The following is a 27,993-nucleotide window of genomic DNA, read 5'->3' as shown; positions in this document are numbered from 1 at the left end:
CATCTGACTGAATCTGTAACTGTAGGAAAAATAAGGACTTCTAACACACAGCTTTGCTTTAAAATATTGTGCTTGTCATTTCAAATATTCCTCTCATTTAAAAGTTTCTATGGCTTAAAATGAGATGTAGAGAGATTTTACTATTTGAAATTAGAAGGGACACTAGCACTTTTGAGAAACAGCTGCATTGGACAGTCTTGTCTTCCCAGCAACCCACGGTCACACAGCCAAAAGTGCAAATAGGACATAACGCGCCTTCATGCATGTTCAGATCGTTACAGTCACTATTACAGTACATTGCAGAAAATGCCAGCAAAAGAAAACAAAGCCCAGACTCAAAACTTAAGATCAAATATCATCCCAGCACATGCCTGCACCAAATGGTGCTTTTAATGTCATGTGGTTTCCACACTCTGCAACATTTTCAATTAGAAGCCCAAACCAGGGACAATGGGGGAGAGAATACCATTTCACTGCAACCGGAGTGTATTAAGTCAGTTCTACATTGTTTCCATATGCATGTTGTGAAATCTACACATGCCGCTTCAAGAAAGGTGAAAGAATCACTTGAAACAAATCTAAAAACCTACCGCATAGCGTAACTGCCAGCAATAAGATGCAGAGTGAAACCTGTGCAAAATGTTTGTCCAACAACTGCTGGCTTAAAAGATCACACAAAATATCCTCAGATGTACCAAGTACAATTCTAATCCATCACTGGAAGATCCACCTCCATTAAGCTTCTCCTTTATTAGAAGGCCAATTCAAATTTTTCCAGCCCTTTGGGTTGCCGCTTGAAAAAGGTTTCATTATAATGAAATACAGTGTATGACTTAACTCTGGAGATTATATATAAACACACACACCTCTATCTCGATATAACGCTGTCCTTGGGAGCCAAAAAAAATCTTACCGCGTTATATAGAACTTGCTTTGATCCGCCGGAGCGCACAGTCCCGCCCCCCCCAGCGCACTGCTTTACCGCGTTATATCCGAATTCGTGTTATATCGGGTCGCGCTATATCGAGGTAACAGTGTATATATATTAAATTTTTTTTTTTTTTTTTTTTTTTTTTTTTTTTAAACTTGGAGACTACATTGGCACAAGTCTTAGCTATAGTCTAGGTCCTATGTTATTACACTGTAATGTATTCCCAACACCTTGGATGTGTGAACCGTACTGTACATACTTAAAGCAGAACATTTAAAAATTATTAGGTCTGTAGCCTGGTAATCGAATACCATTATTACTAATATTCAGCAAATAAAAATATAACAAGGGGACCGATTCATTCCTGGTGCAACCCCATTGACATCAGTGAGGTTACATCAAGTAGTAACACAAACCAAAGTGGACAGAACTCAAATCTTAGGGAAGGCTGTGAATCACCAGCATATTTTTGGTGCAAAAAATGACTGGCTTTACTCCTGGTGCAATCAAGTAGAATCTGATCTCCTGTGTGCATGTGAACAGCGATGTCAGTCACATATTAACAATAACCCTCTCGGCAAGCTTTCTGGCAACTGAAATCTACAAACTTAATTCCATCTACATGAGCTGCAAAGCTAAAGACACTGTACAGTTCAAAAAATTCCAGTCATAGCTACACATGTTTTTTCTGGAGACCTCTACTGTAACCCTCAGTTACTCCATATTAGCCTATGGAACTTGACACACGTTTCTGGCAAACGGAATGACGCCATTTTCCTATGGTTTTGCATTTTGTGGACCAAGAATTTAAATGGGGAATGGCCCTGATGCAGAGAGAAATCTCCAGATTATTAGATACATCCCTTGTTTTTAAAGCTATGAATCTCTGACAAAGCATAGGACCTTTTGCCTTGGGCAGAACCATCTTCAAAACTACTGCCCCCCTCTCTCACCAAAACCAGCCTCGACTTCCAGACGCACCCCCAACATTTAACCCAACACAAAGTTCACAGTGAAAGTCAACCATTGTCCTTGGGTTGAGTTCTCTGTTTGCAGAGTGTTGCTGTTTCCAAGTGCTGGATCCCCTTTCATCTGCTTTGTGCTGGCGAGATGATGTTAACTTGTCTTTGGACCAATCTTGTCTTTACTGAGAAGCCAGGTTTAAAAATCACACTGCACAGAATACCATTCAGGGCGGACAATACTGCATTGTTCCTGCTCAGAACACTGCAAGCTGGAGATGACTGAAGAGAGCTACGCAGAATCTCAGAGCCCACTGCACAAAATCTCCTGTCCTGGGAAAGCCGCTCTCAAGGAGTTTGCTGTATCGAGTTCTCCTTTTCAGATCATCCCATGTCTAATAAATCAAAACTCTCTCTCTCCATCTACACCAGTTGCTTCCATCCCATCTCATCGAACAAGAGGTGGAGCAGACCTATCTCTTGTCAAACCGGTCACTCACCTACAGGGGCCATGTAAAAGAGCAAGGAGTCTTTCACTGTTTGGCGAAGTTCAGGCCATTGTAACGATACTTCTCTGTTAAGTTCCTCACGGTCTCATCGAGGGTGGATTGCTGGAGCGTGGCGGGCAGGTAAACGAACAGATAGATCAACCCGAGAAGGAGCAGCGCAATCACCAGCGGCACTCCCCAATCCGTGATGAACAAAGTCTCATGGCAGCGAGCCTGGAACATAGGAGCAGAAGTTCGTGCTGCATTCTATTGTTCCTTGGACAAAAGAAGAGCCACGGGCATCTTTGGTTTTTCTCTCTGCCGGCTCTTCACGCCTCTCTGTTAAAAGCCGAAAGGCAGCTGTTTCCCCTCCTTTAATCCGATTAAAGCGAACAATCTCACTCTAGCGTTCGCTCGCGTGGATGCCCAGGGAGAGAGCAGAAACTTGCGAACATCAGACAGGTGGTGGGAGAACAAAATGCATCAGAGTTGCCCACTCTCCCTTTCTGCTGTTCTCAAGAGGGAAGAAAAAACCGAGACTTCATGTGGGGGATTTGTGACACTTGAATATATTCCTGGAAAGAGATGGCTCAGTGGTGCAGAAAGACCCACCATCAAGAAAAAAAAGAGGGGGTTTATACTGAAAAAACGTCACTAAGCCCCTTAGATACATGAAGGATTTGGAACGACAGGACATTTCAGCAGAATTAACCTTGGAGGCGGCTTTGCAAAAAGATTTCTTGAATGAAAAAAAGAGAGATGAGAGATAAAGAAGTACAAGTCCTTTCCACGGGCCATCAGCTCCTGCATTCATTAGGTGCTTTAGAAAATCTTTATTGCTCAATTTCAGCCATTCCCTCCACCCCTTTGTAAATCACAAGCACTGCTGCTATGTATGGTTTGCGTTTTTTAAAAATTATTATTATTAAAATGATCAAAGTTGATAGCCCAGCAAGCACATCAGCATGTAAATTTCACCCAACTTCTATAATTAATTCAAATATTTAAATTAACTTTCTTGAGCCATTTTCTTTCCCTGTGAAATCCTGGTCCATGCTCCCAGGGGAGTTCTGTGCAATGCCAAATGAAAGGGATTTTGGCTGGGGGTTAGAGCAAAGGACCTAGGTTCTATCCCTGGCTCCGTCAATGACCCACTTTGTGACCGTGGGCAAATCATTTAACCTTGCTGTGCCTCAATTTCCCCACCTGTAAAATGGGAATAACATTTTCCTACCTCATTGGAGGTGTGAGGCTTAATTAACACACTATATAAACAAAAATGCGTTAATTGGATTTTTTTAGTACTTATCAGAGCATCTGAAAGCGATTTATAGAGCATTTTGGTGTTACTTCCATTTTACACAGAGCTGGCTACATGGACTTGATCCCACCCACAGATCAGTCAGTGGCAGAATTGGGAAAAGATTCATAGATAAGACCAGAAGGGACCACTGTTGTCATCCAGTCTGACCTCTAAATGACACAAGTCAAGTCATAGGAGTCCCAGAATTAATTCTTGTTTGAAATATAACACCTTCTATTGATGTGCTTATAACCAGCTATACAAAGCTACTCATATCTGTTAGATGCCTATAACATCTATTAATTGTTTTATAAATGGAATCCATATAAAGTCTGATAATAAAATTTGAACATAGCTAAGTAGGATCAGCATGAACAGGGTTCTTCTCTGCTGAATTCAGCTTACAAACTGCAGCCAGCATTTTAGAAAAGGCTAAGAGATTTCTAGTGTGCACCGAACTGTGCATCTCAGAGTGCAGATGCAATTCATTTTCATCTGTCGCTGTGCTTCCCATTTTCAGCCACGACTGGAAGCAGAAATATGATATACGTAGGATACATGTTGGTAGCCTGGCTGAAAAGCTCAAGAAGGTAGGGTTGAGCAGATGAACTAGAATTTGTCTAAGTTTTCCAAAATTCAATTTTTCAATTGGGGGAAAACAAAAAAAAAAAAAAAAACCCACAAAGAAAAACTTTTGCAAAAAGCTTTTACATTCGGCAACCAGTTCTAACCTGAACCTTTGCTTCTCCTGAACCTCCCGAGGTTTGCCACTGTTTATTTGCATTCCTTTGCTTTGAAATGGCAAGTTTTTGGGGGGACTAGACAGCTCAGAGAACCTCTTTATCATTAAGCATTACCTAGACTTTAGCAAAGCTTTTGATACGGTCTCCCACAGTATTCTTGCCAGCAAGTTAAAAAAGTATGGATTGGATGAATGGACAATATGGTGGATAGAAAGCTGGCTAGATTGTCAGGCTCAATGGGTACTGATCAATGGCTCGATGTCTGGTTGGCAGCCGGTATCAAGCGGAGTGCCCCAGAGGTTGGTCCTGGGGCCGGTTTTGTTCAACATCTTCATTAGTGATATGGATGATGGGATGGACTGCACCCTCAGCAGGTTTGCGGATGACACTAAGCTGGGGGGAGAGGTAGATACGCTGGAGGGTAGGGATATGGTCCAGAGTGACCTAGACAAATTAGAGGATTGGGCCAAAAGAAATCTGATGGGGTTCAACAAGGACAAGTGCAGAGTCCTGCACTTAGGACGGAAGAATCCCATGCACTGCTACAGACTAGGGACCGACTGGCTAAGCAGCAGTTCTGCAGAAAAGGACCTGGGGATTACAGTGGACGAGAAGCTGGATATGAGTCAGCAGTGTGCTCTTGTTGCCAAGAAGGCTAACGGTATATTGGTTTGCATTAATAGAAGCATTGCCAGCGGGTCTAGGGAAGTGATTATTCCCCTCTATTCGGCACCGGTGAGGCCACATCTGGAGTACTGCATCCAGTTTTGGGCCCCCCATTACAGGAAGGATGTGGACAAATTAGAGAGAGTCCAGCGGAGGGCAACAAAAATGATTAGGGGGCTGGGGCACATGACTTTTGAAGAGAGACCGAGGGAACTGGGCTTATTTAGTCGGCAGAAGAGAAGAGTGAGGGGGGATTTGATAGCAGCCTTCAACTACCTGAAAGGGGGTTCCAAAGAGGATGGAGCTCGGCTGTTCTCAGTGGTACCAAATGACAGAACAAGGAGTATTGGTCTCAAGTTGCAGTGGGGGAGGTTTAGGTTGGATATTAGGAAAAACTATTTCACTAGGAGAGTGGTGAAGCACTGGAATGGGTTATCTAGGGAGGTGGTGGAATCTGCATCCTTAGAGGTTTTTAAGGCCCGGCTTGACAAAGCCCCGGCTGGGATGATTTTGTTGGGGTTGGTCCTGCTTTGAGCAGGGGGTTGGACTAGATGACCTCCCGAGGTCTCTTCCAACCCTGATATTCCATGATTTAATAAGGCACCTCTCCTACCACAAAGCATCTCAGTAGTTGGTTCAAATTGGGCAGTGGGTGATGCTAAGTTGTTACGATTTGATGGCTGTTTAGTGGTCTCAGTCTCGGTCCCAGGGCACAGATGTGCATCTCAGAACAGAAGTCAGTCCAAAGCCTTTGGCCAAACACTAAATTCACACAGAAACGGCCAAGGTGAAAAATAAGTAAGTGGCCAAATTCTTTGCATGGCAGTCACATCGGGTAGTCTGGGGTTATAAGCAGTCATTTACATGACTTTGTAGGTATGTCTGATTTACATACTTTGACTGTAATTTCTTTGGGGCAGGGCCCATCTTTTTGTTCTGTGTTTATACAGCACCTTGCACACAGGGTCCTGGTCCATGACTAGGCCACTTGGCTGCTACTGCACAACACGTCACAAATAACTTGCAGAAGGACACAGTTCTCACTGTGCCCCTGGCCTCTATGGGACATCAAGGTAGGCCAATAAGCATCACTTCTTTGGGAAGATGATACGGGCAAGCTATCCCTATTTTCACGTGGCTTTCTTCCTCGTGGCTGTTGACTTAACTCACCACCACTGGTCGCGCTCCCCATCAATACCCAACCCAAAGCTAGTGATCCAACTAGCAGACCAAATTCGGTGCTGAATCCTGGTCACATGCCATCTGAGGCACATTGCACACACGCTAAGACAACGGCTGCCTTATGGGCAAGGGTGGCAGAATCGGATTTTGATTTGGCTGCAATTTCGATGGAGAATATCGGGTTGTATTTTAAGCATGTTTTTATTTTTATCAATTTTCGTTTTCTCAGTTATGTGAAATTTTGGATTTGATCGATTTGAATCTTCAGAGTTGTGGGACATGAAGGGGTGATGGTAGAAACCAGACAATTATTTAAAGACAGTAGATGTCGACAGGGGGCCTGAGATACCTGGCACAAGGCATGGGGAAGGCTGAGGTCCTGGCCCAGTAGAGCAGAGCTCCTCCAGGCAGGCCTAGAACCACAACAAGAAGGACGAGCTCCTGGCCATGGGAGAGACCACTCTGCTGCCGGACAGTTCCTGAAGCGAGTGGGTGGGTTTGCAGGGGGCTCCCTGCATGGCCAAGGCTGGGGTACCGGATCCCTGCAAGTGCTACGTGCAGGGGAGGCTGCCCTCACAGACTACTATCAATAGTTATTTTTTTCCCCCATCGATGTGTGTGTGTCCGATGAAATCGACATTTACCAATGACTAACGGTTTCCATCGAATCCTTTTCAGCCTACACATGGTTTCTTTTGTACAGCTCGATAAAGGAATTAAAAGTTTTCAGACCCACACCTTTCCCAGTGACCATATTCTTCCCATGGGGCTTATATCAACATCTGCTCTGATTTGTCCATCATAATGCAAGCAATTCCTTCTTATTGCGGTTAAAAAACAATGATGTCTAACAAATGACAACTAGAATGGAATATCCACTCTGGACAGTGAGATGACACCCATTAACCATCTGCTAACGAAAGTGGGGTTTCTGTTTACAGGGATTAGATACAAGCAGCTGCTCACACCCTCCCGCCTGTTAAAGAGTTAACTGCAAAGCATCAGCCGCCAGATTTAGAAGCCTGCTGTAAAGCAGAGAGAGGGCATGACCCCAAAATACCCATGAAAGAACCTTCTACAGAAATGAAAAAGCCAGAGACAAGACAGATTGGTGAAAGTTAAGGAGGATAAAACAAAGTCTGATTAGCAAGTGGGAGGGCAGTGAGGGGGTGGAAGAGCATGGGTATTGTGGGGGCAGGGTTGTGTTTAAAGTCAACAGGCAGAGAAATGAATGTGATATTTTAGCCAGTTTGCCATCTGCTCCTAACCTCTGAAATACCTGCTTTTCCCAAAGACTGCAGCAGGAGTGAGAGCTTAGCCCAGCCCATGAGCTTTCTTGCTCTGATTACATAACCGAGCAGATCTGTGACGTCCTCGGTCACTGTTCTGACTCTTGCAATTTTTGTTCTGAATCTTGAGGGGACATTGCCGAGCATTTTTAAAGCTGGAACCGTTTTGTCTTGTATGCAGAGAGAGGGAACGCAGCATATTCTTCCCATGGGGCTTATATCAACATCCGCAGCAAAGAAAAGATCCAAGCGCTCGCTGATTGCGGGAATGTCCAAGGCTGTAAACAGTGAAGGCTCTTGAGTATTATTAGCTCAGCATTTTCCTGGGTGAGCTTTTAAACTTTTGGATGATCTAATGCAGCTTCCATGCTAAAACAGGGAAACCTTTTGGACCAACTCTGAGGACAACGCATTCAACTGAAATGTTATTAAAAATGAACTGCCAGATTGGCTCAGAGAATCTAGTCAGTATTTTGTCTGCACCCAGGGCTGGCACAAGCTGCTTCGGAGGAAGGTTTCTTTCACAGTTATGGCATAAGCTTCCCCCACGGAAACCTGACCTCCAGTAGTCAGAGGGCTGCCGTATGCCCTCAAACGTGAAAAATAAATGCATAGATTCATAGATTCTAGGACTGGAAGGGACCTCGAGAGGTCATCGAGTCCAGTCCCCTGCCCTCATGGCAGGATCAAATACAGGCTAGACCATCCCGGATAGACATTTATCTTACCTACTCTTAAATATCTCCAGAGATGGAGATTCCACAACCTCCCTAGGCAGTTTATTCCAGTGTTTAACCACCCTGACAGTTAGGAACTTTTTCCTAATGTCCAACCTATTCTCACTCTGTATTTCTATTCGCCACTGAAATGTCTAATACCACGTTGAATCCCGCCAAGATCTTCGGCCTCACCAATCTCTTGTGGCAATGAGTACCACAGGCTAATTGCATGTGAGACAAGAACTATTTCCTTTTATCCCTTTCGAATCTGCTGCCTTCCCATTTCACCTAATGACCCCGGGCGATCAAGTGTTTGTGTCACAAAAGCCTTTTATCGCACGCGATTGCTCAACGCATACTCACGGCTCCAGTTTGTAGACATACTGCCCCTCGGGAGTGCGCTGCTGGTGGTAGGTCAGGTTATAGGCCAGCATTGTACTGATCAGGTCAGCCAGCTGCTGCTTCTCCTTGAGACTGTACAGCTGCGTGTTCACCTGTAAAGAAATAACCCAAACTGAGACCCCTTCACACAAGGGCTAGCTAGCTATCACTCTAAGGTACCTATGTGGCCCCCACTACCAAAGTATCTGAGCACCTATAATCGTCAGAGCAGCATTATCCTCATCAGAGACATGGGGAAACTGAGGCAGGGAGTGGCTAAGTGACTTACCCAAGGTCACACAGGAAGTCTGTGAAACAGCAGGGCCTGGAACCCTGGTCTCCTACACTCAACTGCCGTCTCACTCATGCCTGCTCTGTATGTAAACACCTCTCAGCTTCACAGAGGGACAACAGAGAGGGTCCCAGGTCAGTCAAACCCCTTTGTGATCTAGGCTTCAATTAGGCAGCAGTTTGCAAGATTATACACGCTAAAGAAAGACCCTCCCTCTCCTCCTCTTCCATCACGACCCCCAGCCAGGGGGGATTTCAGCAGGACGACAGAAGCGGCGGTGAGGGAAGAGGGGTCTCAGCACAGAGCAGGTGCAGGTAACCTGCGGTACCAGAGCACTAACGCAGAACACGCCAGGCTTTGCCATGGACGCCCCCACCGGCTGGCACAAAGGGATCAGCCATGCGGGAGGGCTTGAGAAAGGAATGGGGCTCAATTTGAGCTTGCCCCTGCTGACTGAGAACTCTTCCCGAGGCAAACACAGGAAGGCTGACCTGAGCCCACTAGCGGTAAGCAACTGCAGCTCCACTGAATTCAGCAGAGGTGCACTGGCTTGCACCAGGACTGAATGTGGCTCCTATCGCCTAGTTCCTGCAGCTGGCCTCTCCAGGACCAGGCAACAGGGCTTCCGTTCAGGGCCTTCTCCTTTGCAATTAGCTCCCTGTTGTGTGATGAAGAGCAAGACACACGCCTACTTTGCAGCAGTCGGCATTTGATCAGCTGTTCCGGTGGTGGTGCTTGGTTCCTTTCTGTACCCTCTCCTAATGCAGCAGGTGGGCACAGACAGCCTCAGGGCGACAGCGGCAGCCCCGTTCATCCTCATTTTATTTATTCCTCCCCTTGGGAGCATCGTATGAAGTGTCCAGGGTTGCATTTATGTAACCAAAGCTGCTGTTACACAAGGATGAGTTAAAATTCCTCAGCGCTGGACAGAGAGTGGGAGATCGACCTGGAGCAAAACCCGCACTAAACCAGGGACTCAAAGTGATGGCTGTTATTACCACGTCTGAAATATACACGCTACGATTAGCCAGTCTGGCACGGGGCGGGAGAGAAAACAAAATCCTCTTCCCCCTTCAACACAGACTCTGGGCTCTTCTGAAGCCTGAGTCAGGCAATATCATTTGAAAGACTGGGGTTAGGGGCGCTGCTAGCACAGATAGACCAGGCAGGGTTTGCATTAAGCTGCTGGCTCTATGAACTCCTCCAGCCAATGGCTGCAAACCCAGCAGCACCCTCAACGGAGTAGGAAAGACAAAATCTGCCCTCCAGCCTCTGTGATTTATTACTTGAACAGTCAATGAGGTGCAAATTCGCCCTGAAAAGCCATTTCTCCGGCAGCTCGTGCTCTGCAATGCCCACACCCTCACCCTCACCAGCAATGAAATCCCAAGAGCCTACAGCACCAGTGGCTGGCTAGCGAGCTACTGCCGGCCCACGAGCGGTGCAAGGCAGCATTTTCTAACACACAGAGAAACGTGTCCGTGTGCAGTATGAAAATTCCGCCCAGCTGGGGAAGGAGAGGACACGGAACAGGCCTGGGTAGCTACATCGTGGGAGAGGAATGGTCCTGAGCCTTGCTGGTACTGACGGCTGGAGAGTAGGTGTCCAGCTAAACCGCCGGCAGCGCAGGTCAGGGGAGGGCCCGTGCGCACACAGCTCAGACGTGACACTCCCCTGATCCTGGGACAGGCTCTCTGCAGGCCAGTTCCCCTGCACTGAGCTACAGCAGGCTGAGGGCTGCTCTAAACTTCTGCCGGCTGCTAAGGCCCCTAATGAGCCGAATCCCCAGCCAGGGATTGGCAGAGCTTCGCAGTGTGCCTTCCCCGCCCCTTTTCCATGCATTCCTTCCCCCCCCCTTCCTATGCTAGAGCAGAGACGCACAGGAGTTACTATCTTGCCCCTGGACCGCTAGGGAATCCTCCCAACAGCAGGCCGGTCCTCCTGGGGTGGAACCTGCCAGCGGCAGAGCATGAAGCGGCTGTAGGATGCCGGAGAGCTCAAGCCCATGCTGGCATTTAATACAGGACTACAGATAGCAGGCTGCTAGCAGCAGGTGTATCTGAGCACAGCCTGCTCAGGGGCGTGGGAGGGAAGGAGTGGTACCTAAAACCAGCGACAGAAATCCTGGTTACCAAGTAAAGCAGGAGCCGAGGTCAGCAAGGATGGCGGCCACAACACAGTGTTCAGAGCAATCCAGCGAGATAACAACGAGGCGGGGGAGGAACGGGGGGGGGACACAACAACCCATACTAAGAGACAGGGAATTACTAGCTGGGGCTCAACGTGGATGTATCCTCTCCCAGGCTCTTTTATGTTTACTATGATGGTACATAGAATCATAGAATCATAGATTATTAGGGTTGGAAGGGACCTCAGGAAATCATCTAGTCCAACCCCCTGCTCAAAGCAGGATCAATCCCCAACTAAATCCCCAAATGGCCCCCTCAAGGATTGAACTCACAACCCTGGGTTTAGCAGGCCAACGCTCAAACCACTGAGCTATCCATCCCCCCGAGTTTATTCCCCTTATCTTGATTAATGTAACTGGGTAATTCTTATTTCTCATGGTGTCCCACATGTAACCCCATTCACGAATGCTAGTTCGTGTGAAAATACGCTTATATAAGTGACTTATAAAAGACTTCGTCCTCCACTGGGCAAGAGACAGACAAGATGGTTATCGAGACAAGGCAGCCTATTTCCAAAGACGAGTGGTTAACGTGAAGGCTCCAACTCCTGTAAGCAGCCCCATTTGTAGACGTGCTGAGCACGTGCACCCCCTCCCTACTTCAGTGGACGTCTGCTGGGTCCTCAGCACTTTTGAAGAAAATCAGGGAACTTGTTTGCCTAGATATGGCGTGAGAAACTGAAAGTTGGACATCCGACTTTGGAAATCTGGGCCCATATTTAGAGGTTGTTACAGCACTGAATCCAAACCCTGCTCCCGGATAAACTGGTAGAAATGCAAAGTAATTGCATTGGAATCAATGGAGATATTGCAGATTTACTCTGCAGTAACAGAGCAAATGTTAGCCCTTGATCTACAGTATATACAACTTCATTACTTACCAAAGTGTTGTATCCAGGCAACCTATGGCCTACACTAAATACACTGCAGCTATGGGAAAGAGACTATGCTAATAATTGGACATTTACGCAAGGCCCTTCATCCTCAAAGATTCTAACACACGCTATTAAACTATATCAATGAAATGCAGCCATTTCTGGGGAGGAGGTTGGTAACCGACAAATATCCAGAATGCTGTACAAGGGTGTGAGTAGAACTGGAGTGTGAAGAAGGGAAAATGTAGTTCAAGGGCTTTAGAATAACCCCTTGCTCGCACTAAAAGTAACAGGCTCGTTTATTCACACAAACTACACATTAGCCTTGATTTCTGAGGCTTTGCTGAAAGACAAACAAACAAATACACATAACCGCAGGATGATGGATTAAACAGGTGACACTTTTCAGCAGAAATACCAGATCTTGAAAGACATCTGAATGCAAGATCAAAGTGCTCTGAATAAATAAATGTCACCTTTTAAGCAGCCCCAAGACATTGTTTAGCAATTGCTTTTGCTTCAAGTCCTCTCCTGATTATATACCTTTGTCTAGCTGCCTTACATAGCTGTCCCCTTTAGCCTCTAAATATGGGAAGGTTGCCTCAGGTAAAGCTTGGACGGATGGGTCACGAGATGGGAGCAAGCATGGCATAGCTATATGACGGGGTGCGGTCCCTCACATACCGACCCGTACCAGCAACCCAGGACAACTCCTGGATGCCACTGCAGTAGGAAACAGAATATCCAGCTCCATGAATCAGGACAAACTTTTATAAGGGTTCTGATCCTCATGGAGTGAGGGCTTGTGCCCCGATAGCCATCGAAGGATCGGAAGAAGCTGCCCCTTTGGCAGATTGTTCCACAGTTGTCCATTACTGGGATTCTTGCCTTTTTCTCTGCAGCGCGTAGTACTGATTACCACCTGTCAGAGGACTCGCGATCAGACAGAGCCCTGGCTTGAAGTGGTATATAAATTGCGATGCTCTTCCTTATTTGCACGACAGTAGCGCCTAGAGGACCCCACCGAGATCATGGTCCCGTTGAGCTGGGTGTGCACAACACAGCAAGTGCCCCTGCCCCTACCAGCTCACAGTCTAACCACGCCAGGGTGGAAGGGGAACCAGAGGCAGAGAGCGAAGAAGGGACTTGCCCAAGGTCAGCATTGGGAACAGAACCCAGGTCTCTCAGCTCCCAGTTCAGTGGCCTGTCCATTGAATCAGGGAAAGGAGCGCCCTGGGCTAAACATACTCTGCACCTAGTGTGGACTGACAAGCCACAGTGGAAGCGTTCTCAAGGTCAGATGCCAGGTACGACTGGCACAAGCTAGTTCTCTCTGCCCCCACTGGGAGTAGATCCCTTCATCACCATCCACACATTCCCTCTGGACATCCAGCGAGGGGGGGGGGGCAGGGGCTTTACTCTTCCCACTGATCAGAGACAGGAGCTAGACCAGGACTGGTCTATGCAACAGCTTCTCCTGGCATACCAGTTATTCCTCACAGTCCCACCCTCTCCAGAGTTTTGCTCTGGTTTGCCCACAACGAAGTTAGTGCGGCAGGAGCCGAAATGAATTTAGTGAGCGGGGAAGGAGAGGCTGAGGGGTCTTGGCCTGCAAAGTGCTGAGTGTCGTCAACTCCCAGTGATGCCCGATGGAAGTGGAGGACTAAGCACTTTGCAGGACTGAATCCAAAAATCAACAAGAAAGTGCCTGTCGAAATAATACGCACACACGCCAGGGTGGCTCAGGGGCTGGAAGCAGTCTATGGCCTCCTTCACCACTAGGCCATTAGCGGAAACCTAGCCTGGCTCTGCAGTGACCACAAGTTCCCTCCCCCACGATAGCTGCTTGGTGTCACCGGGTGTCAGTCCATTCCCAACAGCTGCGAGCCCACACTGTGAAGCCCACCATACCAGCGAGTTTGCTCCCCGATTGGCACCGTTGGCGGAGTCCAAGCGGCGTCCATTGGATCAGCCGGGGCTGGATTCCTGCCCCCCAGAACACATTAGGGTAAGGGATGACTTGATCACAGCCTATACGGATCTACATGGGGAACAACTATTTAATAAGGGGATCTTCAATCGAGCAGAGAAAGGTCGAACACGATCCAATGGCTGGAAGTGGAAGCTAGACAAATTCAGACTGGAAACGGGGTGTAAATTTGTGACAGTGAGAGTAATTAACCATGGGAACAATTTGAATCCTGGTGGATTCTCCAGCAGGGGCAATTTTTAAACCAAGATTGGCTGTTTTTCTAGAAGATCTGCTCCAGGAATTATTTTGGGGGCAGGTCTCTGGCCTGCGTTATACAGGAGATCAGACTAGATCGTCACAGTGGTCCCTGCTGGCCTTGGAATTTAGGAATCAGAGCTGACGTAACAGTGAAAGAGAAGCTACTTCTCCACTCCCCAGAGACGTCCACTCAACAGCTTCCTTCAGCCCTATCTTTCTTCCCCTCACTTACGCGCAATAGCTGCTGCCGCACTGTGATTTTTAATTTATCAGAGACGGATTCTTGCAGCACATATTAAAATAAAAAAAGGCAGAAAGGAAAAACAAAATTAAGCCCAATAATCCTTCGGCCCCGAACGCTGGTTTCAGCTGGTTTCCAAGGAGCCAAGCAACTCACAACTGAGCAAATAAACTCAGCGCACATCATTGTGCTGCTTTCCAGGGCTATTTTTGAACACGTTTGTGGAGGGCTGCAGAGACAATGTTTAGCGTGTCGGTACCGTGCTTTTCTTCCCCGGCAGGTGCATTTTAGACACCACAATACGTAAACACACCGCAGTGACCACCTGCCATTTGCATATGTTCCCAATCAAGGCCTTTCTAAAAACATGGCGGCCTCCAGAAAGAAACAGCCCATTGCACCAAAGACTCTGGGAAGCCAGCTTTGATTTATTAGACTCACTACCTTTAGTTGTATCAATGTCAGTTAAAGACCTTCCCCTCAAGAACATAAGGCCTTTCTGTACAGTGACCTAGTAGCTAGTACGGGAAGATGGGCTGCAGGGAGTCAGGACTCCTGGGTTCTGTCACCAGCTTGCTGTGTTAGCTTGGGTAAATCACAGTTTACCTCTCAGAAAAATGGGAGGAAACACACACAAGCTACTTAAAGTTTTATTCCTTTGAGATGGCTGAAGGAAGACAAATAAGTGCAAAATGGAACAATTTTTACTAGCAACTTTAATGCTGATAAATCCCCAAGAGAATCCTTCGTCACTGACTGAGCTGTGCATACAGTGGACAATAAGCTACGTACCTTTCCCTGCCAATTTATTTCACAGGAAAACTCAGGATGCATGAGAACACATTTTTACTGCATCGTGACATCTGATAACCAGAATATAACCAAGCCTGACAAGGCAGCAGCTGTGTTCAAAACATGAGTGTGAGCAGACATGTTTGCAAAAATAAAATAAAGCCCAAACTGTATGTGTGTGTAATCAAATACAAATCAGGAAAGTTTCTGCAGCATTCAAAGCTGAAGGTGACACATGAACTGATAAAGGGCTGCCCCACCCCCTACAGAAGGGGAGGAAGGCCTGTTGCAGAGAAATGACAAAGGGAAGTTACAGATAAACCAGATGAAAGTCCTAGTGTGTAACAGCAGAAATCTGTGTCAAGAAAGAAAAGCTGACGTGACGGCATTTTTTAAAAGATCTACGTCTAATGGCAGAGCCACGGCAGGGATCCGAGGAAGTAACAATGCGTTGCACTTGCTCTCTGCTGACCTGAGGCTTACAACTGCAGACGATGCCATTCTGCAGATGGGGAAACGGAGGCAGAGATATTAAGTGACTTGCCTGAGGTCATGCAGGAGGTCAGCGACAGAGCCTGGGATAGAAACCAGCTTTCTTCACTCCCAGGCTCTAAGTGCTGGACAATATGGTCCCATCCTATTGCTCTCGTGGGCGGTGGATTATGCCAACCACCACCCGTTCCTATCACAACAGTGCTCCCCCACCTAGCTGGGAGCGTGGAAAGCTCATCTCCTCGATGGCATCTACCATTTCACCAGAGCCTGGGGCCACCCAGGGATTCTCTGAAGCCAAAGGAGTTCGGTGCTCGTACCCCCAAACCCAGCTCTGATGCAGCAGCAATGGGCCAGGTCCCACCATTTCACAGCGCTCAAAGGGGTGTTCTCAGCTATAAACCTTCCTTCCCTGTTCCCCAGTTGCTGCTCCTCAATTCAGACCCGCAGCACTGCCTGCTACACCAGGCCTGGGGAGCGCCAAGCACGGGCTGGCCAGGGCAGCAAGAAGCGCCCTGCTCGGTGCCCGTCTGGTGACATGCACAAATAGGGGACTCTGAGGAAGAGTCCGAATTCCTGTTTGCTTCTGACCCAGTGACAATGAGGCTGGGAAAACCCCACGCAAATGTTTCCCAGCCAGGATAGAAGCCACACTCGGTCCATCCACTGCAGGACTAGCAGGCTGTTCCCCAGACTCATTTGTGGCCACTAAGGGACAATCTACCTCCCTTTGGTACTTCGGTGCCCCACTCGCCATTCATGGCAACTGGTGGCCTCAGCACCTTTAATGCATTAAGCCTCACACCTCTCCTTTGAGCAGAGCGGGGCTGTGATTCCCATTTTACAGATGGGGAAGCGAGGCCCAGAGAGACTAAGTGATTTGCCCAAGGACACACAGGAAGTTTGTGGCAGAGCCAGGAATTGAACCTGGCTCTCCAGTGTGCCAACCTAACCCCCTATCCACTAGACCACTCCCTTCCTTCTTCCTCTGGGGGAATGGTCGAAGCCAGCCATCAGACATGCAAAGGACAGAACGTGCCAGCACTTTACAGGGACCCAGCCTTAATGCTGCTAACTCTGGGTCGTACCGAGCATCCCTGAGAGCTTTTAACTCTTGACTTCAGAGTCCATAGGATGATCCTAATCTGGTGTAGCTGGGAGTGAGGATCCCCCCAGAAAGGGGAAGATCTGTTCAACAGGAGAGCATAAAGGAACAACCTCCACCTGGCAGGACTGGGCCTTCTGTCACTGCTTGTATCCTAGCAATGCCAGTTACAAGACCACCCAGCCTTAGCTTCCCAACCATGGGGGATGCATCTGGAACACAGGTGAGGTTAACCGAGGGTCGAGCGCAATTAATCCGTAAAACCTTTAAACGCAAAAACAACATGAAGTAGATTTTTTCCCCTGATACAAGGAGGACAGTTAATACCCAGGAGGATTAAAGCACTGAGAGGGGAGGGGAAAGAGTTTCCTATTAGGGACACAATGTGCTTGATGGAGCGGGGAGCCTTCTCAGCAGGCCAAAAGGAAAATCCACCATGACATCTAACTGAGTGCCCAGGTAACTGAAACCAGCCACCCCTGTACAAAACAAGAGCTGCTGAATAGAGACGCGCCATCCAGGGAGAAAGCGGCCTGCACTCCTCAGCAACTGCAATGTACGGGCCTGCACCAGAGCAACGTCCATGTGGGTTGGAGTGAGAGACGCCAAACAGGGCTGTGCCACTTTCCCCCTGGCTGATAGGGACAGAGCCCCTTGCTCTCCGGTGCCAATGCAAAAGAGCAGCATTCGCTGACCCAAGTCAGACCCAGCCTCCGCAGCCACTAGGGCCTGTAAGAGGGATCAGAGAGGAAAGCACTAGTGTCCCAGAATCCACTGGGGGTGCTTTGATCCCGTCCTAACACAACAGCGTGTTCTCCTCTGGCTGCACTCACAGACCAAATCTTGCTCTATACCCCGCTTCTGCTCCCGGCCGTCTCTGTGCTCTCTGCTGGTACAAGAGCTCTTCCTTCAGCTCTGGCTACCTGTCTCTCCCCCTCACTGGCCGGCTGCCTGTACGTCTCTGCTCCCTTCCCAGCGTTGCTGGCCTCATTGCTTTGGTTTGACCTTCACAGACACCCTAATTCTTTAGGCACCGGGGACTTACCAGGACTGTTTATGTCCCACCTATGGAAGTGCAAACTGACACGTAAGTGCATAAGAACAGACACGTGCGTGAACACCCCTCTCCCCAAGCGGCTGATTACCAGAGGTGCCAAGTTCTTGCAGCTCCTACTGACTTCAGCTGTAGGCACTCAGCACTACCCCACAGACCCCAAACGTCCAGCATCGGGACTGGGATGTCCTTTCACAGCAGCCCCACTTTAAAGCTAACCCAAAGGTTGGGGCACTAGGCTCTGGGGTGGCGGGCTCAGCTCATTTCTATTCTCTGCAATTCATACCCCATCCCCGTCTGCTGCTCGGAATTATTCAGAGCATTCTGGGACCCAGTTTGTGTGAGGGACACTTTCCAAAGGGATGGTTCCCGCTGCCCCATGGACAAGCACAAAGCACTTGCCACCGGCACGGAGACATGCGCAGGGGTCACTCACCGGCCTGAGCTTTGGGGAGATGATGTCTAGGAGCAGACAGAGTGCCTCCAGGATGAGAGACTGCGGCCCCGCGCGGCTCCGAGAGCTGGGCGCGATCCCCGATATCATGGAAGCCACGAGATTCTGCATCTGGTTCAGTTTGGTCAGAGCCTGGTTTAAGACAGAGCAGGAAACCTGTGAGCCACTGTGTTGCAAACGCACTTACATCCAAAGGCAAATCACCTAGGAACCCAGGAGTCCGAGTCAAGCTCCCCTGCTCCAACGGCTGCTTCCTTCCAGCAACACAGCTGTAACCATCTCACCTACAGAAAGGAAGCCAATAACCCTCCCTCATAGGCCCCAAAGCACCGGCCCGGGCCCATTAGTTCTCAGTACTTGCCTCATACTGGCTGTTGGGATAGGCTAGTCTGGGGATGCTGGACGCAGCAAAGAGCAAATGAAAAGCAACGGGGAGGAAGGGCAGGTATCTCATCAGCTGGAAGTTCTGGCCGTGCATCACGGTGCTGCTGACTATGTCGGAGAAGCCCAGCCACTCCAGAGCCAGACACACCGCGCTGAAATTGGAATCCTTTAACTTCATGTTCAGGAAGTTGTCGTACAGGCCCTGGAAGGAACAGAGCAGAGCGACGGTTACATATCGATCCTGACTAGACAGCCTGTCACCTACATAGCTGGGAGTCAGGGTTTCAAGCATCCCACTAATATGTAGTTCAATTGCTGTGTATCCACCTCCTGCACTATTCAGAAGTAACAGCAAATCAATCCTTGTGGCATCTGCGTGTTAGACGCACACAGGCAACTGAACGGGTTTTATTTATTTGTGACAACCAGCAATCCGATCGGCTGCTCTTGCCCAATCCCAAGTTTGATCACAGTTGGTGTATCACAATGACCGGACTTTATCATGCTTCTTAATTCTTACCCTTTGAAGACTAAAGGCCACGTTTACATAACGGTGCATTTGTGGGGGCGCAGGTGAGGTGGACAATTACCGTTCCTGCATCACAATTGCATGTACAAGCATCGTATTTGCCCATGAAAATGTGAGATTTCCAACAAAAATTAGCATCTAAATGATTGCACCTTTGTGCAGGTACCCAGTTGCAAAAATAAAGGCCTATAGATCTTTAGCCAATTAGAACAGTATGAAGTTATCAGTGTTTCCATCAGAAAGTATTTGTTGTACCTCCAAAAAGAATGTAAAGGGTGTCTTTCAGGTTTTTAAGCATTGGCACCCCCACACCCCCAATCAAAGGGAACTGTAAACATTTATAATTTGTGATAGTTAATTGAAGAAGAAATCCATTCCCTGGCTAAACTTCCACACAAATGCCCTCATATAAAAACTTGATTTCATTTCACAATCAGAACGCCTGTGTTGGAAGTCTCCAGACAGCCACCGAGTTCAGTCAGTAACATTCCCAAGATGAACTGAAACTCCCACGCATGCTGCTACTAATCAAGTAGCATCTCTGCCAAGAAAAGTTTTCAGCTCACAAAGGGCCTGTTGCCCAGAGTAAGCAGAACATCACTGAGAAGTCAACGGAACTATACCGACTTCCACCTCAGAGTCTGGTTCACAAAATTCACCCCCCTTTCTCCGGGTAGAATAGCGACATATTTACTTCCCTCTGTCCACCAGAATAAGATACCGGGCCACGTCACGCGACACTGTTGAGTTCAGTCACGACACACTGCACCGTAACGCCACATGGGAGCGGCTGAGTCCACCACTTCCAAGCTGCCTTGCAGTATCACCACACATTGCATGGAGTTACGGTGGTGTCCAATGGTTCTTTACCCGCCATGGCTGAGATGAACGGCATAAGGCGCCATGATTCTTTCATCTACCAAGGTATCATAAGGCAGTGGCTCTCAACCAGGGGTCCGGGGCACCCTGGGGGACCGTGAGCAGGTTTCAGGGGGCCCACCAAGCAGGGCCAAGGCTAGACTCCCTGGGGCCCGGGGCAGAAAGCCAAAGCCCCTCTGCCCAGGGCTGCCACCCGGGGCTGAAGACGAAGCCTGAGCAATGTAGCTTCCCCAGGCAATTGCCCTGCTTGCTACCCCGTAACGCCGGCCCCGGTTTTTATATGCAGAAAACCAGTTGTTATGGCACAGCTGGGCCGTTGAGTTTTTATAGCGTGGGGGGGAGCTCAGAAAGAAAAAGGTTGAGAACCCCTGTCATAAGGGAACCTGGAAGTAATTTTCAGTCACCGCCGTACCATAGTGAAACATGGTTTTTCCCTTTCATTCCATTCCGCAGCCTCTGGCTTGGTCTTATTTTAGAATGGTCAGCTGGCAATAGATGTGGTCCTAGAGACTAAAGCTGCGTGACCTCCCTGGTGTGATGCCAGCTGTAGCTGGTGTTAGCCAGATCTCTGCCTCATAACCTGGGTGGAAAATACCCTGGGGAGGTGGAGGCAACAGCACCTGGCTTTCCTGCTGAAACTGCTGTACCTGAGTGAGCTTCTCTTGCTCCCCAGAAGAGGTGGCGAGGTGCAGGATGTGATGAAACCTTTGGGTGGATGCGTTAAGACCAGCTCTTCCCCCAGCCATGTTTAACAGGTCAGCATCACCTCCCAGGAGGATCTGATTTGGCAAGGAAGGGTCCATTCCAATCCTCTGTCTGGGGAGAGACAAAGGAACAAAGGAGGGAGCGTGGGTGAATAATAAAAGGAAGAAAGGGGGGTGCGGTCCAAAGATAAAGAGATTAGCAGAGCACGCTCAGGCTGTTCAGAATGGCTTTAGCATTGCCCTCCATCCAAGTTACAACCAACACTGGAGATGGCACAAGAGAACACAAGAATACGAGGTACCCAAGAGCTGCTTAAATGAAGCCCTCTGTGCCGCAGGATATGAATGATGGCCTATGCATTGTAATGGAGATTTCAGATTTCTCCATTGCAAACAAATGCACATAGCTACTCGTTTCTGTAGCCTTAGTGGTGCCTGAAACCCCCTCCTCCCACATACTGAACAAACGAGAGTCTGTTTCCTATGCTACCCTGCTCTCTCCATGGTGGAGACATAACCAGCACTCCCTTTACCTCTGAACCTTTGGAAGCTGGAAGATCTCCTGCCAGATGGAGAAGAGCCCCTTGTTCTGGTCCTTCAAGCCAATCTTCATTGTCTGCACCGTCCTCATGCTGAGCTCTTTCTTGCCTCGGCCATGAAGGAACTGGAAACACAACCAAGAAGTCTGATTAGAGGCAATGCCATGAAGAACGTGAGGGAGGGTCCCTGCTGAAGAGGAAGGCAATTAGGGGCAAGGCAGGAAGAGGCATTTTAGTGGCATTTGACCATTCATCCTTCCAAGCTTGTGCTGATAAAAATGGCAGTTAATGGCACCTGAATCTGACTTCACATACTCGGTCTACAGGGTGATGCTAAGTTGTGATCCCAGAAAGGGGGAAATCTGCTTAACAGGAGAGCTTAAAGACATGGAGTGGAGCAAACTGGATGGACATTTCAAAGGCCCAGTGATGGGATACAGAGCTTTTCCTCTAGACTGCCAGCTGGAATCCAGCCCCGTGTCAAGAGCCACAGAGTCTGACCACCCACAGGCCTGTGGGAAGCGGCAGCTCTGCCGTACCTGCAAGGTGTTTATACACGACCGGATGTCATTCTCCGTCTTCTCACACAGCACCGTGAGCGCCCCTGTATCTGCCTTCATGCCCTCCTTGACGGCAATCTACAGAAAAGGGGGTTAGTGCGTTAGCTCCCGTGTGACACAGGCCTCACAGAGAAATAATCCCAGGCAGAATGGCGCTTTGGGTTATACTGACCTCGTACAGTCTCTGCACCAGCCGGGAGGGGGCAGTCTGAGGAAAATTTAAGAGGAACGCTTGCTGTCTCAGCTGCCTCAGAGAGGGGACATACCTGCCAAAGGGGAACACAGAGGCCTTTAAGGATAACCCGTATGGAGGAGGGAAACCAACCAAAATAATGAGTAGGTGAGGGTTTGTAACGCACACAAACAAAGGACTTTGTGATTTAAGAAAGGCTCAAAGGTGCTTAAAAGGTGCCTTCTCTGGGGAGGTTTGATAAGTCACTAAGTTGCCTTGGGAATGCTATGGTGGGCAGATGCTGCTCACGAGAACGTGGTGGGACCAGAAATGTGCCAGCATCTCTCCCGACCAGTGCTAAAATTGTAATTTAGCTGGAGGAGAAAGAAACAGTTGAATGATTAGAGAGATAGAGAAGGGGGGGGAATTGCTTTCACATAATGAATCACACAGTGTCTTCACCATAGGTCCCCAAAGTGTGGGGCACATCCCCCAAAGGGGGCATAGAGGAACGTCCTGGGGTGCATGGCAGGGCCTGGGCCAGCCCCCATGGGGGCAGGGAGGGAGCGCCACACAGCCCCTCCCTGCCCCCAGCTCTGCTCCAGTCCTGCCCCCAGCTGCGCCCTCCAGCCCCAGCCCCAGTGCGGCTCCATTCCTGGCTCGGGGCTGAGGCTGGGGGGCAAGGCCGGGAGCAGAGCCACACCTGGCCATGGGCTCGGCTGCCGGCCCCCACCACAGCCCACCTACATCTGCAACTCCAGCTTTGGCTCCCTTACCCCAGCCACCCGCCAGTCCCTTCCAGCCATGGCCCCGTTCCCAGCCTGGCAGGGGTGTGTGGACAACGGGCGGTGGGAGGGGGGCGACCCTCAAAAGTTTGGGGACCACTGGTCTTCACAGTCACCCCACACAAACCATGTACTCAGTGTGGTCTGCAGAGAAGGAAGCAAAGCATTCAGAAGTAAAACTAACCACCACCATTCTTTATTCTAGCCCCAGCACCACGGAGCAGCCAGCCAGAAACCCTCTGCTGGTTGGTTCTGGCTTTACGCCTGATCCTATCTTCAATTTCCTGACCCAGAGTGAAAGGCCCCAAATGAAAGATACTAACTGGTCATTGCAAATGCAGATGATTGGCCTTAATAAGATGCCGCCTTCCCGTCTCCTTTTTCTGCCACCTGCTCCGCCAGGGTTAGCTGCCGGCTCGGCCTCCGTGTCCTTACGGTTGATGATGCTTAGCAACACATTAATAGAAGCCTTGAAGAATTGGGTGGGGGGAAAAAAGAGTGAACGTTAGTTATTGAGGGATGCGGGAAAGAGTTAATACGACTGAGCTAATTCTCCGCTATGGGGAAAGCCGGGGGGTGGGTCAGGATGCTCGACTCCAGTGCCGCTGGGTGGGGCACTCATCAGCTGGATCTCTCTTCCTCGGGGTCTTCTGCCAAGATCAAGCACAGAACTGTGTTAGTACGAGATCTGTCCATTATTGGGGGGCGGGCGCCGCGATCCAATCTCTACGCTCGACAGTCCTGTACCTATCCTCTCCCCAAGACGCCCAAGTGTACCAAATGCTTTTCTTGGAAGGAAGCCCACAAGCACACAACCCAGTTAAAGGCTTCACCCCATTCTACAACTGAACTCTCTCTCCCCCATTTCCGACTTGCTTAGAACCCTCTCGACCTCTTCCCCAGTACGCGCGGCACACATTGCAGACATGAGTCGCCACCACTAGGAGTCAGGCTTTGACATCGCTCATTGGGCCCAGCCAGAGGAGAAGCCAGGCTAAGTTCTCCTCTCTCAGAAAGTTACTGACCAGTCTGGACTTGCAAAGCAGAGCAATGATGACTAATCACACCTGCAGCAAACCACTAAGGGCCAGATTTTTAAAGGTATTAAAGCGTCGAGTGGGATTTTCAAAAGCCTCTAGCCACTGAACTCCCACTGATTTCAGTGGGTGTCAGGCAAGTAGGTGTTTTTGAAAATATCCCTGGGTGCCTAGGTACCTTTCAAAATCTGGCTCTAAGTGTCTCGGTCACTTTCCTGCTCCCCCAACACAGAAGAACCAGTGATGAGGAAACGGTAGGATCTCCCCAGCTACGAAACCCAAGGTTGGGCCCCCCTCACAAGTCACAGGGCTTACAGTTGGCGCACCGTCTATCTCATCAATGACCAGGCAGTTGGGCTTCTCACTGGCCCCCAGCACAGACTTCATCTGAGTAGCAGCTTCAATCCGCGTTTTGAATATGTCCGGGCTGCGGTCATCACTGAAACAAAAGCCGTTTGGAGCCGTTTATATCCCTCTTGCGTTTATTCTGCCTTGAAGATATCCTGCCAGGATAGACCGGAAGGCCAGGCAGGAGAACCGACTCACCTGGCGTTCATTTCAACGGCGTTGTATCCTGCATGCTTGGCAATCACGTGGGCCAGCGTGGTCTTCCCCAAACCCGGTGGGCCACACAGCAGCGCCACCTGCAGCAGAGAGTGGGAATACAGAGCAATGCACACCGTGTGCCCAGCACCGCAGGACAGTCGCTCGATATCAAACAAGGTCTATGTTGCAAAGAGTTAAAGCTCTAAAAACTGCTCTGTCTTTAAAGCTGCCCCATCCTCTACCTCCCAAGGCTCCGGGAACTTCTTGGCATTAAGACCCTATGGTGCTTTATACAGCAACACTAGCCCAGTAGCCTGATCAAATCCCAGTTCGGGTCATTGTAACCTTGGCTATTTAATTCCTGCCATTTCAATGAAATTCTTCTTCACTTCCTGTCTTAAATGATCCCGTGGCACTGCTATTAAACATCAGCCTCGGTCCACCCTAGAAGCGGCTGCACGGATTGCTATATTTATGCATTTTACATACCCAAGTCTGGCCAAGTTATAAAAGCAAACGAAAACAGTTCACTTATTTAAGGCGATGGGAGAATCCATTAATGGAACACATAAGTCAACCTGAACTATAGGCATCAGTGCCAGCTGTGCCAGCAATATGTAGGACGGTATATTTAAGTTTGTAGAGTGCTTTGGGATCCCTTCAGGGTGACACATTCTGCATAAGTGGTTAAGATCCCAGCAATGTATTTACTTAAAACAATCTTTGCCATAACCTTAATTTATATCCCTTAACTTGCTGTTTAATCCAACAGAGGAGATGCATGCAGTGCTATTCTGCTGTTGAGTATCTATTCTTATTTTCCCTTTAAAATCCATTTACGGGACAGAGCTAAACTGATAAAATCATAAACTGAGTGTATGATTTCATCCTCCTATGATGTATTTGTGCAGCACTGCCCTCTGCTGGAAGGAATCGTGCCTGCTTAAGTGTATGTAATGTCACCCTCTAGTGGAGGTGATTTTCAGAAGACAAGAATGAACTACAGGACAAGCACAAGTATGCGCCGAGTTGAAGCTAGCACATTTAATCTGCCTGTGCTTGGAATAATCTCCTTTCACCCCAGCCGCGATCCCACTTTTTAAACTTGCAAAATGCAAGAGCAAGCAGCAGTTGACAGGAAAACCCCAAGAATTCACTTAAATTCTAAAAAGTAAATCCAAATTTCTCAGGGTCGTGCTGGAAGAGGAGGGGCCAAGCTGCTAATCCGCACCTTGTATTTGGGTCTCTTGTGTTGATCCAGCTCAGCCTCCAGAATCTCTTCTGTGAATTGTGCCTTACTTCTCCATTTGTTCTGCTGCTCCTTGGGCTGTTTGAATGGAGGGCGGGCGTCAGCACTCGGCTTCGCTTTCTTCACGGGTTTTTCCTTCCCGAAAACCACCACGTCCCACAGCTTCAGCCATTTCAGAAGGCAGCGATTTGTGTACTGAACGACAGAGGAGGAAAGGGGGCAGGATAAATAATCAAAGGCGCTTGAAGGATCTGCCTGAGCAGAAAATGAGAAACAGACATGTGCAAGAGAGACTCCCCCGTACAGAGCTGAAAGCATCCTCCTCTAGAGCTTAAAAAGCTACTGTTTATGGACCGCACAGATCTCGGTTGGAGGTTCTTTTCTGCGTGCACACATGAAACCACCACAGTTGAGCAGATCAGACTCGAGCCTTCAGGAGGCCATAGGGATTTCTCCCCAGCCCAACCTCGACCCCAGAATACACACGCACTCTGTGTGTGTCCCCCAATACATGGATATAATTAATTAACTCAGGCATATGATATTTTAATCTTCTTGAATGGAAGATGCCATCTGGGTTTGGAGGTGCAAGCACCATCTAGCGGGCCCAGCACTGGATCAGGAATCAGGAGACCTGTGTTGTATGTGAAACTCTGTCACTGGCCTGCTGGGTGACCCTAGGCCTGTCCCTTCCCACCTCTGTGCCTGTTTTCCCTCCCACCCTTTGCCTTGCTTGGCCACTTAAATGCTAGGTTCTTTGGGGCAGGGACCGTCTCTCACTAGGTCTATGAACGCCGTCTAGCACAATGGGGCCCTGATCTCAGCTGGGGTTTCCAGGAGCTGCTATAACACAAACAACAATAATTTGGCACCAGAAACCCCCAGGATTAAAGAACTATCCTCAAAAAACCCCTCGGTCTACTTTATATAGGGATCTTACATCATCACTGAGCAGCTCTGTGTAGTGTCTAGGAGTAAATCTGTCGACCCACAGGCAATGCAGGGCAGATTCGTCCTCATCGTCAGCACCGTCTGTTTCCTCGTTGGGCTCTGAGGTCTCATTTCCAGCCTCTCCATGGAGGTGACTGCAGGAAACAAGGCAGAGATTAAAAACCTCAGAGCACAAAGTGCCCATCCCATGAGAGCCTGTACTAGAGTCCATGGAAAGATCAGGCAATAGTCATCATAGAAATATAAACACTAGCCTAGGATCAAAACAGCCAACACTCAAAGGACAGAAGAGATCCTAAATCCAGCTAACTTAATCCAGGCACCTGAGCAGTTAGAGAAATGCGGTGACGGGAGAGCTAACTGCCCCAGGTCATGGAAGGTCCATACGAGGCCATTGAGCAACTGCTGCCTAGCCAGTGTTGAGGTTTTTCAAAAGATCACCGACTGCACTGGATAAATAGAGGTAATGGGGTTTGGGTATTTTTTAGGGCTGTCCATTAATCGCAGTTAACTCACACAATTAACTCAAAAAAATTAATCACGATTAAAAAAATTAATCGCGATTAATCGCCGTTTTAATCGCACTGTTAAACAATAGAATTCCAATTGAAATTTATTAAATATTTTGGATGTCTTTCTACTTTTTCATATATACTGTATTCTGTGTTGAAATTGAAATCAAAGTGTGTATTATTTTTGATTATAAATATTTGCACTGTAAAAATGAGAAACAGAGGAAATAGTATTTTTCAATCCACCTCATACAAGTACTGTAGAGCAATCGCTTTGTCGTGAAAGTGCAACTTACAAATGTAGATTTTTTTTTGTTACATAACTGCACTCAAAAACAAAACAATGTAAAACTTCAGAGCCTACAAGTCCACTCAGTCCTTCTTCTTGTTCAGCCAATCGCTCAGACAAACAAGTTGGTTTCCATTTACAGGAGATAATGCTGCCCTCTTCTTGTTTTCAATGTCACCAGAAAGTGAGAACAGGCATTTGCACGGCACTTTTGTAGCACGGGATTCCAGCAGCGGTCACACCAGTGCCAAATACAGAGGTAAAATAACTGCTCTAATCTTACTGGAGAGTCCCCTGTTGATGCATCCCAGGATCATATTAGTTCTTTTGGTCAGAGCATCACACTGGGAGCTCATGTTCAGCTGACTATCCAGCCCCATCCCCAAATTATTTTCAGAGTCACTGCTGCCCGGGAGACAGTCCCCCATCCTGTAGGTATGGCCTACGTTCTTTGTTCCCAGGTGGATTCA

The 27,993-nt window shown here is 48.5% G+C and overlaps 1 protein-coding gene across 1 annotated transcript in view; it reads right to left on the bottom strand.

The window, feature by feature from the left end:
* The window catches only part of CHTF18 (chromosome transmission fidelity factor 18), a 48,828-nt gene that overhangs the window by 15,731 nt on the left and 5,104 nt on the right, over positions 1-27,993 (bottom strand). Inside the window, exons 7-18 of the mRNA XM_065412339.1 lie at positions 26,712-26,856; positions 25,754-25,966; positions 24,523-24,620; positions 24,292-24,415; positions 23,263-23,408; positions 22,155-22,248; positions 21,962-22,060; positions 21,417-21,547; positions 20,827-20,995; positions 18,749-18,973; positions 18,370-18,519; positions 8,647-8,777 (exon numbers count right to left, since the gene is read on the bottom strand). Of these exons, the coding sequence (XP_065268411.1) occupies positions 8,647-8,777; positions 18,370-18,519; positions 18,749-18,973; positions 20,827-20,995; positions 21,417-21,547; positions 21,962-22,060; positions 22,155-22,248; positions 23,263-23,408; positions 24,292-24,415; positions 24,523-24,620; positions 25,754-25,966; positions 26,712-26,856 (1,725 nt within the window). The remainder of the gene's footprint in view (positions 1-8,646; positions 8,778-18,369; positions 18,520-18,748; positions 18,974-20,826; positions 20,996-21,416; positions 21,548-21,961; positions 22,061-22,154; positions 22,249-23,262; positions 23,409-24,291; positions 24,416-24,522; positions 24,621-25,753; positions 25,967-26,711; positions 26,857-27,993) is intronic.

The sequence above is a fragment of the Emys orbicularis genome, chromosome 10 (assembly GCF_028017835.1).
Source record: "Emys orbicularis isolate rEmyOrb1 chromosome 10, rEmyOrb1.hap1, whole genome shotgun sequence".
Classification (NCBI taxonomy): Eukaryota; Metazoa; Chordata; order Testudines; family Emydidae; genus Emys; species Emys orbicularis.
This window is presented reverse-complemented; position numbering and strand designations above follow the sequence as displayed.